Below are 16,048 nucleotides of genomic sequence, written 5' to 3'. Positions count from 1 at the left end.
TGAAAAAATCTGATTTGAGAATGGCTGTTTTTGATACACGTTCTTTGATTAATGTATTACAATAATACTAAACGAAATAGAGCAGAAACCAGGTTTCAAAATTTCCTTCAAGAAAATATCATGAACAATATGCCATCCATCTTTACATATTAAAACGTTTCCCTCTTAATACTTACTGCAACAATAAGAAAAAAAATATTTTATAAATGATCAGTTTTTAAACTGTTAAATCTTATTTACAGACGAAGCACTTGCCTATTAATAAGCTTGTGCACAGTTGCTATAATACAATAAATATATAATAAGAAACGTAATAAAAGGAAATCATATGCTTAAGAAATCTACAGAAGAGAACGAATTATTGATTTCAAGGATTAGTATTCAACAATGTTATTCCACTCTTATATCCCGAATAACAAAGGAATTGGTGATGCTTTTAATACATCATTCAGTCTTCTTCATCACTGTGTTCATTAACTGGTATTGAAACTTTATACTCGCTTGGACAACTACACATTAATGTCCACACAAAACTGTGATCTTTTATTTTTCTTAGGAGAGATTTCCATATCAAAAAGCGCTATTGAATCTGCAGAACTGTTTTTCACAAAGCTCCTCAAGGTTAATGCGAAGACTTGTGATGAAGCTAGGCTCTTTCTTTTGAGAAAATACAGCCTGCAGAGATTGCCTCCATCTAGTGATGCTCTGAAACAACGTATAAAGAGATCCCATTACCAAACAACAATTTGGGAAAAGCTTATAAGTGTGAGAATGATCTCCAAGGCCAGAAGATCCCAGATGGGTCTTGGAGGATCAAATTCTGGAGTCAGTTTTGAAAAGACTCAAAGATATCTCCAGGGTTTGTGGAGAGATTACCGTGTGTAGCTGTCAGAAAATTGAGTGTGTAAGTTTGAAATGCAAACGTAAAAATCGCAGTTTCATGTGCACTCTAATGTGTAGTTGTCCGAGCGAATATAAAAATTCAAGATCAGTTAATGAACAGAGTGATGAAGACTGAAGGATGCATTAAAGGCATCACGAATTTTTTTCTCTTCTTTGAGATATAAGAGTGACATATCATTATTGAGATAAAATTCTAGATATCAAACATAAGGGTAACCAAGAAACTTCTTTTTCATCCATCACCTTCGAAAATCGATATGTCACCTAAGACATACCTGCAAGATCAAAAGTAGTCCCCATTAGCATTGACGACTTTCTGTAAACGTTCTGGAAGGCCATGGATTAAATCGAACTTCGATTAGAACTTCACAAGCTTTTCATAGTGCAACAGTGCTAAATGTGTTTTTGTTATGACTCCTCAAGGTTTACACTTTTACCTTTGCAGACCTTAAAACATTAGATTACCATTATAGCAATTGGTACAGCAAGGGTTGTAATTTTGTTTTGTTTTATTAAAGCAATGTATTCCAGTGCTATGTATTTATTTATTTATTTAATTATTTATTAATTTATTTGTGTATTTATGCAAGGGAATGGCTCTAGGAAAGGTTCCGAACTCCAAGTCTGGGGTCACATTGGTCTTATGGTGGGTCTATAAATTGGGAAGGAACTGGCCATTGTTTTCAACAAGGTGCGATCCTGCCTTCATCTAGTGGGACTGAAGAAGACCAGGGGGAACGTCAAACTAATAACATCATTGCGACGTACCACCACCAAAGGAAGTCCGTGTTCGACTCTGCGCGATCAAAGTGATGATCATTTTATTTGGGATGATCATGGGGTATACTATTTGTCTTCCAGGCAAAGGGTACTACAATTGCCAGAGCATACTATGCCTCGCTGCTGCGTGCCTTGCGGGATTCAGTGAAACCTCAGACCGTGGCATGCTGACTAAAGGTGTCCGCCTGCTGGCAAAGAACGCACCAGTTCACTGCTCGAATGTTGGCATAAGAGATTCTTGTCCCTGGGTAGGAAATCCGTCATAGTTCGCGTTTTCACTTGACCGTACTCCATCTTCATTTCACCTTTTCCATGAAATGAAGTTAAATCTTTGAGTTTTACGTCCCATGATTATTCACCTTTTCCAACCACGCAGTCATTTTCTATGGGCAAGTACTTCTGCGATGTTGTCACACTGCTTTTTGAGCAGCAGTAATGGATTTTGTGCTACTCCTTACTTCACGTTCGGACCTATAACACAGCAACGGAACGAAATTGCGAGCTGTACATTACCACATAAACTACATAAATATGCAGGATAACACATGTAAAGCTTCATTGCTCTACGATATGTAGAAGTGGGGTCATGGTGAAAATGTTCCCAAGTACTTATAGAGTATCACCTCGCGAGGAATGCATCCAATAACCATTCACCCTGTATATATACTAATCATCATCAGCTGCTAATATCTACCGTTTCAAGGAAGGTAACTCCTTGGCCGCGCCGTGATGTTACGCACACGCCAAAATAAAATCGCTTGAAACTCAGGCACTATCAGTCCAATACTAATATAAGTATACATTTTTTGAAAGGGTATAAAATTATTTTAAAAAAGTAACTTTTAGACGAAACATTTTTCCGGATTGATCTTGTAAGGAATCTGTGGCTGAAAAACTCACGTCACTCGCAACCAATACTGAGTAAAAATGAAAAGAACTAGTAAACCATTATATTTAGCACAAAAATGCACTAAAAATAAAAAAAAAATGGATGCTCTAGGTACAATGCTTACGGAGGTATAGTGAATAGTAGAAACCGATAAAATGTCGGCTTTCTCTTTCTCCTCCAGACCCTTCCGTGCGTGTTTTTTCTGGCATTCGGCACTTTTGTGATCAGTGATGGTTATATATTCAGAAAATATGGGATGCCTAATTGTTACATGATTTGGCCTTAGAAATCAATTTTTAAACCCCGATGCTTAAACTAGACAATACGTTGCCATCAAAACAGAAAGCTAGGGCTATCTTCATTTAAAAGCTCATCAATGTACACTCACGTCTAAAATTAATGTCGCATGTCTACAAATATGTTGTTGTAGGAATATAATTTGATAATGAATTGGCTCGGTATTTCTTAAAATGTTGGTATGTGTGTAATCGGCAAAGACATATATGTGGCAAATTTCATGTCAAAAGAGCAGTAAATAAGAACAACAAAGCGAAAATAAAACTTTCTTGTCCATTTAGCAACATTTTGTGTTACTCATTCTAATTTTCGTATTTATAATTATTTTCCTATGAAATTTACCAGATATATATATTTCCTGATTATACACATAGTATCATTATTAAAAGTACCCTGCAAAATCATTATCAAATTATATTCTTACATGAAGACATTTACAGGTATGCGACAATCATTTTGGACATGAGTGTACATTAAGAGATACGGAGCAAGACTTGTATTTCTACATAGTAAATTAGAGAGTATATATCATTTAAGTACATAATATCTTTCGCTTTCTGTTAAAAGAACGTGTGAAGCAAGAACAAAATTTTCCGGAAATGACAAAAACTGATTTCTCACGATTCGGTTTGGTATATGGAAAACAAGAAATGGTATGTGTCTATGCACATTGTTTACAGAATGTTTATTAGATTCACAGGATGTAACAGCAACGTATTGTTAATCTACAGAAAAATTAAACTTGGAGCACATACGCCCCTTTAACATAAAAGACAGTGACAGGAAATGTGAAGACATTGATTTTCTGAAATAAATCTAAAAATTGTGATGACAAAGGAGAGCGCGTGATCTTAAGGTAATCTAACACCAAACTCAGCAATTGTACGTTTACGTGTTATTCTGCTTTGGAGTAATAAACCCTTGTTAAGATGCAGAATTGGGAATGGAAGGAAGACGCAGTGAATAAAAGAACCTTTTAGTGGTAGGATTTCTATTTTCAAGCTACGAACTAGTTTAAAACCAGCATTATACAATATAGGAAAAACAAACAATGCATTATAGCGTAAAAAACTCCTCAATCTCACTGTTTGGACTGCAGAATGTGATATAATTGATTCGTATGAATATTTATGTTCATTCAGCACATAAACCATGCACTTTTCCTACTCTTTGATCTTGTTCATCTTGAAAGGGACAACTTCTGTCAGGTTCAGCTTACGTTTATTAAGTAATACATTTTCCGTAGTGCTCAATAACATAAGAAAAGTCTGTTTTACTAGTCCATGAACACTTGAAAGACCTGGATATATTCCCGGTTTGTCCGCGGAATAGATGAAGTGGTTGAGGTTGCTTATCATAAACGTTATTTTATTCTCTCTCTGTTCATTGTTTCCAGAGACATTGGATTTTTCTTCTAGTATGATGTCCACCATAATCTGGCCACCATGACATCTCCACCACTGAATTAAACAACAGTGAACTTATTTGACTTGCTGATGTGAATAATCAACTCAATCAATTCATGTACGGTGTATAGGCGGTCACGTTTCCACAGAACTCGTTTTATGATGACAAAATCCCGATCACATGGTAGGTAGCTGTGACCGCAAATAGAGAAAAATGGATGGATACATTTGAATTTCTTTGTGTAGATAAGGGCCAATAAAAACTTAGTTACAAAGTGATATTTAACTTTGACCGGAACAAGTATCAGAATATACGTAGAGCTCATCATATCTTAGCGGCAATACTTACTGATAGTGCATGAGCATTGAACGTAGTTTGTCAACGCTTTTTTTTTTTACCTTTGCCTTCATGGTAAATATACACTGTAGCTTTGGATCTTCGGTTTTCGTTTTTTTCGGGCTCAAAACAGAATTTTCGAGAAAATAATATATCAATTATTCATGTACGCGTGAATACAAATCAAATTACAAACCTTTTGTGTTACTCGATCACTGGTCTGCATTGCCCAAATGGTTCCTATGACTCACTTTTAACTCATTACATCTGACACTAAAATACTCATTTCTTAAAAAAAGTGATAATCCTAAAAGTGTTACATATGCCCTTTTAACAAAAAACTATTTATATGCCTTCATCTTATAGGTGATTGTGAACCATGGAAGCTTGGTTTCTCGTAACTGATTAGAAAGCACACCCAACAAAGATTTTTTTCTTCTATAACACTGGTCAACAAATGTTCACTTTTTATTTTTTACAGAAACGAAAGTAGCCAATCTTTATAGATTTCGAGGCGCTGAACAAGAATATCACACTTAAAATTAGCTTATAGCTCAGGGTTGCCAGTAAATGTGGAATTTACCTACAAAATTCATGTTTTTTACATTTATTTTGTTAGGCTTTACTCAGGAACGTATAATTACGTTCCTATTTATCGTTGCGGAATGAGCTATACATTTTTCTATTTGTCGATGACCGTACTTTCTGAAAATCTAACAATCGTTCCGGTAACCTGTACCGTTGGGAAATTATATACCCATATATTCGAAAATATCCCTTTTTTAGAGAAAAATCAGTTTTTTTAATTTTTACTGGCAACCCTGCAATAGTAAAATTATAATTTATATTTGAAAAGTAACCTGTCAATATTGTGAAGGTTTTCTGCAGATCTCGTCATGATCGAAGCGAGCCGAACTGTGAAAAAAATATTATCCCTTCTACCGAAATGCCGAAATTTTACATACCTTTACAACATGTACATTAAAAATGTATTACTGACTTCCGTATGCCGAACAGAACTATAGGACAATACATTCAGACAATGTAACTATCATTTCGGTAGTCTGTACTGGGGTGGGGGATTTTACGTACTGAAATATTGCACGAAAAATTCCCTTTCTGCAAATTTACAACTTTTTTCTGCCTACAGCTGGCAATCCTGCAATAAATAACTGGAAAGAATGCTGGAAAAGGTATTCTAAGACTGGTAACATTATGTGTCATCAAGAAGACCAAACTGAGAATAAATATTATCCTTTGAACTGAAATACCGCAAATTTCCCCTGTCTACTACATTGTTGGTAAAAAAAAAATGGTCCTCGGACCTTCGTTATTGATGCACAAAAGTAAATTGTACACAGATTTATTGCCTAGGATAAATGAATGCACTCACCTGCATTGAATGCGCCGTTTCTTTGCCTTCCTCTTGTAGGTTGTGTCTGGAGCATTGGGTGGCGGAAAGAGTGGACCGAAGCGAATGAAATTGTGTGAAGATATTATATATGTAAAATAAGGCCTTTTGTGTTCAACATGTGTCATCATACGATTTCTTCAAATTTGGTACATCAGCAGTAAGCACAAACAGTATAGCGTATTTTATAGTATTTCTGGAAGCGCCTTTAAAACTTACAATGTTTTTCAGCATAAACAGTAAGACGTGTCGATGTATTGTTTATTTACTGTTGATGTGAAAAATTTGAAACAAATCGGATGCGGACACTTTGCAAACACGAGAGACCTTATTTAACACCATTCCTCGTGCAGGGCATCGGCCAGTTCTGTGAGAGAGGATGGAGGTGGAAATCGTCGCCGGAGTCGTGTTTCCAAGACGGAGCACAGATGTTCAATTATGTTGAGATCTGGGGATTGGGTGGGCCAGGGGAGGTGTTGAACTTCATCCCGATGTTCCCCAAACCACGCCGCAACGACGCCAGGTGTCTGAATGAATGCATTATCATCGTGGAAGATGGCGTCATTGTTCGGGAACAACATCCGGACCATAGGATGCAAGTGGTCTTCTAAAATTGCGACATAATCGTTGGCAGTGATTCGTCCGCTAAGTGTGATCACAGGACTCAATGAACACCATGATATGGCCGCCCACAGCATCACCGAGCCGCCGCCATGTTTCACAGTTGGGAGGAGACACTGCAGATCATAAGCTTCTTTGGGCGTTCTCCACACATAAACATGGCCCGTGGTTGGGAATACGGTGAAGGATGATTCATCCGACCATATAACACGTTTCCAGCCCTCAACGGTCCAAGTTGCATGGTCGCGGCACCATTTGCGGCGTGCGAAAGCGTTATGGTCCCTGATGAGCGGTTTGGTCCGTGCAACACGACCCCGTAAGTTCATGTCATGTAATTCGCGGCGGACTGTGATTGTCGAAACAGGGTGGGGAAGGTGCTGATTGAGCTCCTCCGTCACTTGCTCCGCAGTGGCACGACGGTTCTGCGTGACAATGCGCTTTAATACCCGGCGTGACCTGTCACTCATAATTTTCTTCCGCCCACTGTTCTGCTTCCCCGATGTGGTTTTCCCGTGTGTTGTGTAGGCCGTCATCACATTCGACACTGTCCCACGCGACACACCTAACACAGTAGCCACTGCCGTCACACTCACTCCACATAACCGCGCACCAACAATTTGCCCTCTTTGAAAATCTGAGAGGTCTTCCATTTTACACTACCTCCGTCTGCTGCAGCCACTGGACACTGCTGTTCCACTGCGCCTGACGTAGTATGGAGACCGACCTAACACCCCGCCACCAGCGGTCCGGCGCTGCGGGCGCCACGGCACCACTGCCAACCCATACCCCTTGTGTGTTGCCAACTACAGGTGTTTCCATTTTTCTGATCACCATCTGTACATTCCAATGGTTGATGCTTTAACAGTACTCGGCATAACTTTTCATAGCGATGCAAGCAAACAAATGGATGCTGTCTGGCGTCCTATCGTTAATCAGATTAAGCAGATGCTATACTTACAACGGTTCCGCGGTCTACATATAATACATAAATTCAATATCTCAACCAGTATGTTGCGACTAAACTTTGGTATTACGCGCACACCTTTCCCCTTCCTTCTGTTTACGCTGTCTTTAAGTGGTTTCTTTGCCGGGGCTACTTTTCCCACCTCCGCCACGACATTATTTATCTTCTTCGCAGCGAAAGGCGTCTTAGACTCGTAAACATTCGCCTTAAAAGTCAAGTCTTATACATGCTAGACGCGTATTAACATGTTGAGCCACATGGACTATACACGGGTGTGGATCGAATGTCTCTGGCCCGAATACTCTCAACCGATGAATCCGCCTTTCTGCAGATTTGGCAACTTATGTCCTACATATTAATATATCACCAATCTCGTGCAAGCATGGACATATTCTGGTGTGCTTGCTACCCCTACCACCTATACTGCACAAACCTTATACCGGCAGTTGTGGAGAGCGTCACTTGTATACGTGAGAGTCCGGGTACAGGATCTATTCCCCACTAAACAATGGCGCCAAATCTGGCAAAATCTACAAATTAATATCCTTCCTTTGCACACACAAGCAGTATGAACGAGCATAGTTCATCAACTGCCCGCCACACAAGAATGACTTGCGCGTATTGGACGCTCCACAACTCTCACCTGTAAATATTGTGACCACTCCGCACACTACAACATCGCTACATGTTCTGGTGCCAATATTATTTGCAACCTCCTCCTTCATATGTTGAGCCTGATCTCTCTTACTCCAGTTCCTTTATTTACCGTAGATATCCTATTCTTTCCTCCATTTCAGTTTTACCCTAAATCCAAACACAATACGGTCCTCTGGTTAGTTGGTACCACATTGTTATCTGTTCATCGTTGCATGCCGTGGAATGATAAATGCTTATATTTTGACTTTTTACAACGGGACCAAGGCAAATGTATTCAATCGATCTAGAAAAAAAATGTTTCAGTGGCTTTTTGCAAGCGGCTCTGTCCCACCTGTCGGGAAGGACAGGGAGGAAATGAGTTGTGCTTATTAACATTTTCCTTGTGGTGATGCATAGACCCCATCATTGTACACACGAGTAGGTTCGCTCGGAACCACACCTAGTCATTTCTTACCAGTGGTCGTTCCTAGATTACTCCTATATTATATTTATGTAATTTTCCTATGTAATATTAGTGACACTATATTAAATACTAAAGTGGTTAGAGTTGTGCTTTCCTAATCTCGTGGTTGGAGTTCGATTCTGCTCCTCGACCTTTACACTTTCTACCATGTTTAATTTACAAGGCTGAGCTACCGTTGGATGCTGCTAAATGAAAGATGATCTCCAGTGGAGAAACTCAGTGATGATATAATCTTGAAAATAAAGGAAGAAAAATGGATGTAGAAAACGAGTTGCAAAGTTAACTCTGCCAATGGTTCTATGTTTGATATTATCGGTTAATTCTTGCATTTTTAAATTGTTGTTAATGTATAAATTTTTGTTAATGTATCTTTGCACCTTAATGTATAAATTTCCCCCAAAATTATACAAATAAGGAACCCTTAGTTATATTTGTAACCTAACGGGAAATATGTTAATGCGGATAAGTTCTCCAACTCGTTCGAGTGTTATTGAATTTTGCACTTTAATATTTACAAATACCAATATATAGCGTTATTCAAAACTCATTTAAAGAATAATGAAATCGGACAATTTCTTCTTTCGAAGTATTATTACGTTTCAAACACTCGCGCCGGAACCTAGGAGCTCAGGCCCTGTTAGATCCCCAAAATTTTCATTCGGGGTTGGGTTCTTCCATCCATATTTTAAATTTATTTGCAGTTAGGACCACTGTTAACACTTTCAAATCTCAGCGCAAAGCTTTGAGTTAGTTAAAAAATAATCTACCATATATACCGCATAACGTCCGTATATTATTTGATACGCGGATATGTATAGTTATTTGAACTAAGTAAACCTGTTAATATAATCCCTCATTTGAGTTACTTACGCTATAAGATTAACTAGGTCCCTTGACTGTTATCTACTCATCGGCGCCTTTCGTATCCGTATATTTTTTCAAGTGGCTGTGTATAATTTTACGTGTGTATCATACAAACAAGAATTATTGTGAGTACAAGTATCCAAAGACTTCCTTTTGTCACTTCGTCAGCCAGCGTTTCAATCCACTTCTACACAAAAGCACTCATTGCGATTTGTGCTTTTAACAGTTGGGGGCAACTTCATGTTGCTATGCTAGCTACTATTAATCTTGAAGCAGACATTAGTTGGGTTGCCTATCTCGCGGACTTTATACATCAAGAATTTCTGTGGCCCACTGTACATAATTCTCAGTAGCCATAAGTATTATAATTCTGTTTAATTTGATGTCTCAAACCACCCGGGAGATATACTATATAAATAAGACTAAATGTGATACATTGCTTTTAAAATTGTACTTTATATACATGTAATTACAAAAGTTCTTGGAATTACATTTGAAGTTGAAAGTTTTAATTGTTTTTACATACCTTCAGAAAGGATTGGGAAATAATATTGTTATTAATTGCATCATGGTATTCCCATCTGTGCAATTGGTTTAGGTAATTATTTAAGTGGTTTGTACAAAAGAACAAACCTTTGAAAAAAGTCAAATTTTCAATTCCTTGTAACTTTATTCGTATTCTTTAAAATCCGTGATGTCATGAACATGCTATCATATTAGGTATTAAAATGCTTTGTATGAGCGATTCCTTGTTTGCTTCGTTTGCGTTATTATTGCTGTAGAGGTACACAAAGTATGGAATTTTATGATAGTCTAGCGTCTTTAGTTTGCAACACGTCCCTTGCTGCATTACAACTGTGATATTACATATTTCCTTGTATATGCATATATACGCAAATATGTATTATTCCAATATTGTGCTATTTGAGACATTATAATTACGTATTTGGTTGGCAAAACTGCAAACGTACCTGAAAAATATCCCCTGTCGATATTTGCACATTACAAAATTTTAGCTTTCTTGTCTTTTAGTGTAAAAGTTAAAGAGTTAAAGGATATATCAAGATAAACGGTCTGCGCAATATTTAACAATCATTGAGCGACATGCTCCAACTAATATAGAATAGTTTGAAATTGGAAATTTCTTCTTGTGTCAACTCTACAGGAAAGGCAGTCTTTAATGCTCCACAGCCTTACTAATTGCCAGTGGATACGTGAAATATCATGTTTGACTTACGTTGGTTTTAAGAAGGCGTTCGAGATAGCAGCAAAATTACTGATCACGAGGCAATTATTATTGCTGATGACTCTACAAGGAAAAAATACGAATTCAAAGAATACATAGGAACACGGTGTTGTATATCCAACATAAAGTCAAATGTTCTGGGACTGATGTGCCAAAAGTGATTCGTGTCCAGTGGCTGATCCAGGGTTGTGTTAAGAGGGAAGTCACATCGCGTAATGCACAAAAAACTGATTTCCCTCTCTTGGCCCCATAAAACCTCTCTTCCTGGGTTTGACCCTATACTGAATTATTACATTGAAGCTATTGTTTAAATTCTAATAGAGGTTCAATTTATTATTACATGTTACAAACTCATACTTTTAAATTCCTTCAAAAGACTCCTCATACAATGTAATATATTTGCCTATTTCCTCTGTAATTCCTGGAAGAGTCTCAGAAAACGATTTTTCGCAGTTTTTGGCACTTGTCTACTCGAAAGTTTTCATTAGTTTGATTTGGTTGTAAAACTAATATTCCTTAGCCTTCCGTGGTCATAAGATGGAAAAGGAAAGCAAAAGAAGCGAGGTCGGAGCTGTAAGATAAATGCGGTACCACACAGATGCTGTTCATGTTCAAGAATTCGCAACACTACACATACATTTTAGACATTTACAAGTAGTCACGCAATGAGTCCTTCTCTTTAATATTTTCAATATAAGTGCAAGCCGTTGAATAGCAAGTCATGGGCGAGTGCGAATAATGGCATCTGCAGTTTTTCTATCTTCCAACAATGCTGTAATAACTACGCCTTATCTGTGCAGTTCGCAATTTCCACGGCCATTTTGAAATGGTTGTCCCATCAAAAGACAGGCACCATGAGATAACAGAGCCACTTAAAACTTTCCATTTTCCATAGGTAGTCAATCCGTTCTTGGTCAAGAGTGAACAAAATTTAATGGTACGCTAATCGTGATACTTGTTTCATGCACTAAATAGAGACTATTTCGAAACTCAGAGATAGTCACCTAAGTGTAGGAAATGTAGAGAAAAAATAATGCTAAATAAAAGAAATCAAGTATTGTCAATAATACCTAATGTTGTGCTTTTATTGTGGATTTTGGTTTTTTATATTATTGTTTTTTTTTCTCGTAGGCGAAACACATGAAGAAAAAAAAGACAACAGTGGGACGGAAAAGGAGGATTACTCCGCACGCAGAAGCAAGTGAGCCTCCGTGAGTCAGCGCCTTTATCCAAATGATTGTATCGGCTTTGGTGATGGGTTTCGTAAATCTTTCACCACCAACTCTACTCTTTGCAAACACTTTCGGCCAACTTCTCCATAAAATAAATAAATAATTAAAATAAAATCTTTCGACAAGAACTTTGTGATCCAGTCTGATAATTCGCAGTTTGCATAAAGCAAGGACTTAAATAGAATGGCTGCTGCTTAATTATAATTGTCATTATTATTATTATACTATGCATTCCGTACAGATTGGAAGTTGGCATATTTTGTTTTGCGAGAATTTTTTTATGCCATGGTAGATATTTTGCTCCGCATTTTTAGTATCCAGTTTATATAAATAAGTACTTGCCTTATGGAGAATATTTTGGAGTGTTTACTGTAATGTATACAATTTTGTGAGTAAGTGAATAAATGAAAAGAAAATTGTCTGTTGTGGGAACGTACCTTTATATAAATTCCTCTCAAAGGCAAAACAAAAAATAGTTCAGGGTATGATTTAAGTCAGTGTAATTTTCGTATTTCCGCTGCAACTATATCGAATAATCTATATATTTTGGTAATTCAAAACATGCACATTCATATTTATATTTATTTAGAGCCTAGAATGTTATCAATGTATTCATTAAATTTGCTTCTAGTAATCATACACGTGTCTAAGAGACTTATTTATAGTTTAGAATACGATTTCTTTCCAAAGGATTTCAGTTCAATAATCTGCAATGCTTTTGTATATGGATGTGGTCTCTTTCTCTCCGTCTTTTGTGTGTCTATGTTCCATCATGTAATCAAACTTCCTACATATAGTGCTTACAGTGTAAAACAGAGTACTCTCGGAGTAAGGTATTGGGAGTTGGAGGGGGTGAGTCCAAATTCAACTTACGTCGTAAAGCTCCTTTGTGGTTAAGCGTATAGTGTACATGCTTTCGGTGCGGGAGGCCCAGGTTCGGCCCCCAGCGAGAGCTCATGTAGTTCGGATTCTACGTTAATTGGTAGGTCTATGTCTCATATAGCCTCGCTGCTGAACGCAACGTTAAACTCAAGATCAACTCAATCGATTCAAACCCCATCGTCATGACGGGCGATAAAGGATGAAAAATAAAATATTTCAATTGACTGAGGTTAGTGTTGAATCCATAATTTGGGTTCCTCAAGCTATTACAATCGCAATGGCATTTAATGCCATGTTTTGGTATGACCGACTATGTCACCTGGATTTTGAATTTACAGGTGCAACATCAAAAGCGTTGCTCACACAGCGCTAAGTACTTAAAAGTATGAATAAGTGTATATTCCAGCAAAACTCTGGAATGTCTGGAGCAACTTTTACCTAACGTGGGAGACATATTAATTTCAATCTAAGAACAAACTATTGTGGAAGTCAGATGCCCCAAAGGATCTAAGTTGGGAGGAGTGGTATGTACAAATAGTGTAAAACGACTGATCGTAGAGTGTTATCCACTATTTCTGGGTCGTTGAGATGAATAGTGAGGCACTCAATGGCGTTATATCCAAATTCATTCCTATCTTCACAAGTGATTCGAGTCCAGTGGCTACTTATAAAAAACAATTTCATAAAAAAGCACTAACTTAGATGGGAATCGAACTCATAACCTTACGATATGAAATACAACGGCTTACCGCTGGGCTAACACAAGCACTCTCCGGAAGATTCTTTAGCGATGTATACCGGCTCTCTAGATAATTATGACATTCATATCTACTGCAAACGCTGTTTTTGTTCTACTTTGACTTTTATTTCAGTACTCAGGCGAGAATTATGTTCTTTGTCTTAACTTTTAGTATTGTTTTACATATGGAAAGAATCGTTTACATATCTAAATGTTCCATTATGTATGGAGAGGTAAATGACAAACAAACATGTGCTGACATTAATACAAACTTTCGAAATATTGTATCAGTAAGTATTTGATCAATATTGCTTTTTTATACTATTGTAACAAGTCTTATTATATTTAAAAGAAGAAAAACATATCTTCAAACTTTTTCCCGATTGCGAAGGTTGGCTTCGAGGTTCGAACCTGGTTTACTTTTTCCGAAGATATCCGAAATTGGACTTAGAAAATGTTTACCTCGAAACTGCAATAAATAATGCGCTCAACCATTTTAAGACAAAGTGTACATATTAGTTCTTAAGTGAAGTCTTGACCAGAATATGGTGCGTCCCCTAATTTTGGAGCTATGAAGTTTTTTTCATGTTTTCGGCAGCCTATAATTCCGAAAGGAACCATTTCTGCACCCAGGTTGGTCTATACTTTTTGTCATATCTTGGTGCCAGGAATCACCTTCCAAATGTTGTAGGTCTTGTTTTGAAACACATTGTATATGCGTCTTTGTATATAAGTGTAACCACGAAAGTTATATCGTTTATTGTGGAGGTCTGTTTTCAATTGACTCTTACAGCGTGGGTTGAATGCGAATGGAGACAAGGCGAAGGTAAGTTATTAGTGTGGATATATCCAACATACTACCTAGTTGGAGCAGTTCAGTTACACCCGTGAACGTGCGAAAGGACAGAGTGAACTTAGGACTTACTGAGACCGTTATAAGGGCGTGTGTGCTGTACGATTTCAAACTGGATTCAAACACCCCACTGTTGCGAGGCGGAAGACATGCCAGGTCTTTGATGTGGGTGTCGTGACTATGCAGACAATGCAGTGTGGTTGATCAAGTTTAAGGATGGTGAAGAAACACTCGAAGACGCAACACGTACCGGAAGACCACCACATGTACAAAATTGAGATCTTCAGACAGCAATTGAGACGAACAGTGGAAGACATATGAGGAACTGGGACTGCAATTCAGTGTGAGTGGAGAATCCATTAGGCAGCACCTCTATCGACTTAGGAAACACTACAAGTTAGGTCGATGGGTCCCACATGATTCAACTGCAGGCCAGAAGGTAATGCGAGCAGCATCCCATGAATCGGTTCCAAAACAGCCGAAACCAGCACTGAATTAGAAGAAGGTCTTGCTCTTTGTTTGGTGGACTACTCTCGTCATCGTGCATTGGGAACTTTTATCAACTGCTAAGAGCACAAATGCAATTGTGTACTTTCAGCAGTTGAGCCGTGTTGAAGAAAACCTTAAAACTCTGGAGCAATCACTCCTTAATCACAAAAGGTTCCTCCTGTTACAGGAGGATGTTAAGCCTCACGTGGCTAAGATGGCCCGTGACACCATTTTAACTTAGGGTGGGAAACACTATTGCATTCGCCATACTTCCCGGATATTGTACCCTCCGATTATCATCTGTTCCATTCCTTGGAAAATCACCTTAGAAGATGCCAGTTCAAATCCCTAGTAGAGTTGAAAAATGCACTTGACACCTTCTTTGTACCCTGCCCAGCAAGTTCTATCGCGACGGAACCGATAGTCTTCCAGAACGTTGGCAGAAGGTCGCCAAGGGAGACTATTTTTTTTATCTTCCACTTACTTCTTAGGTTGCATATTGATCTTAGAAGGTGGTGGGTGAAGCGCCAAATTTTCTTCGTATGTGTGTTTTTGGGTGTGTGTATCTCTGTGTGTATGTGTTGGGGGTTGAAAAGAGTTAAATTTGAAGGGTAACTATTTGATTGGTTGTGTTATCATAAACAATTTATTACTACATGCTGCATATGGAAAAGGTTAGTATGTTTCAAAATTTCGCAATTTTCCACTTGCACTGTCAGTCATGACAGAGTCATAGTCGCTTGTAATGTCATCAAACCATTGGGATCCAGTTTAAACCTCAAGACAAATTGCTGAATAAGGGAAGTAAAGTAGTTCAGTTGAATTACCAATAGCGGAGAGCTAAAAGAAAACCTCTTAAAAAGACACAGTGATTTAAAAAATTGGAAATATTCTGACCTAATTTTAATTGTAGCGAAAAGTAAAACAACATTAATTAATGAAATATCTGCGCAGGTCCACCGCTCTAGAATAGCAGCAGACTGCGTTAATGTACACTCCCCTGATCTAGCAACAC

The 16,048-nt window shown here is 37.9% G+C and overlaps 1 protein-coding gene across 1 annotated transcript in view; it reads left to right on the top strand.

The window, feature by feature from the left end:
• Positions 1 to 12,491, top strand: part of LOC145681112 (uncharacterized) — a 461,261-nt gene extending 448,770 nt beyond the window's left edge. The window contains exon 18 of the mRNA XM_081752524.1: positions 11,970 to 12,491. Coding sequence (XP_081608650.1) covers positions 11,970 to 12,043 — 74 coding nt within the window. The 3' untranslated portion in view covers positions 12,044 to 12,491. The remainder of the gene's footprint in view (positions 1 to 11,969) is intronic.
• The last annotated feature ends 3,557 nt before the right edge of the window (positions 12,492 to 16,048 follow it).

The sequence above is a fragment of the Thermobia domestica genome, chromosome 3, assembly GCF_964235325.1.
Source record: "Thermobia domestica chromosome 3, izTheDome1.hap1.1, whole genome shotgun sequence".
Classification (NCBI taxonomy): Eukaryota; Metazoa; Arthropoda; class Insecta; order Zygentoma; family Lepismatidae; genus Thermobia; species Thermobia domestica.
Note: the sequence above shows the minus strand (reverse complement) of the source record. Positions and strands in the feature narration are given on the sequence as shown.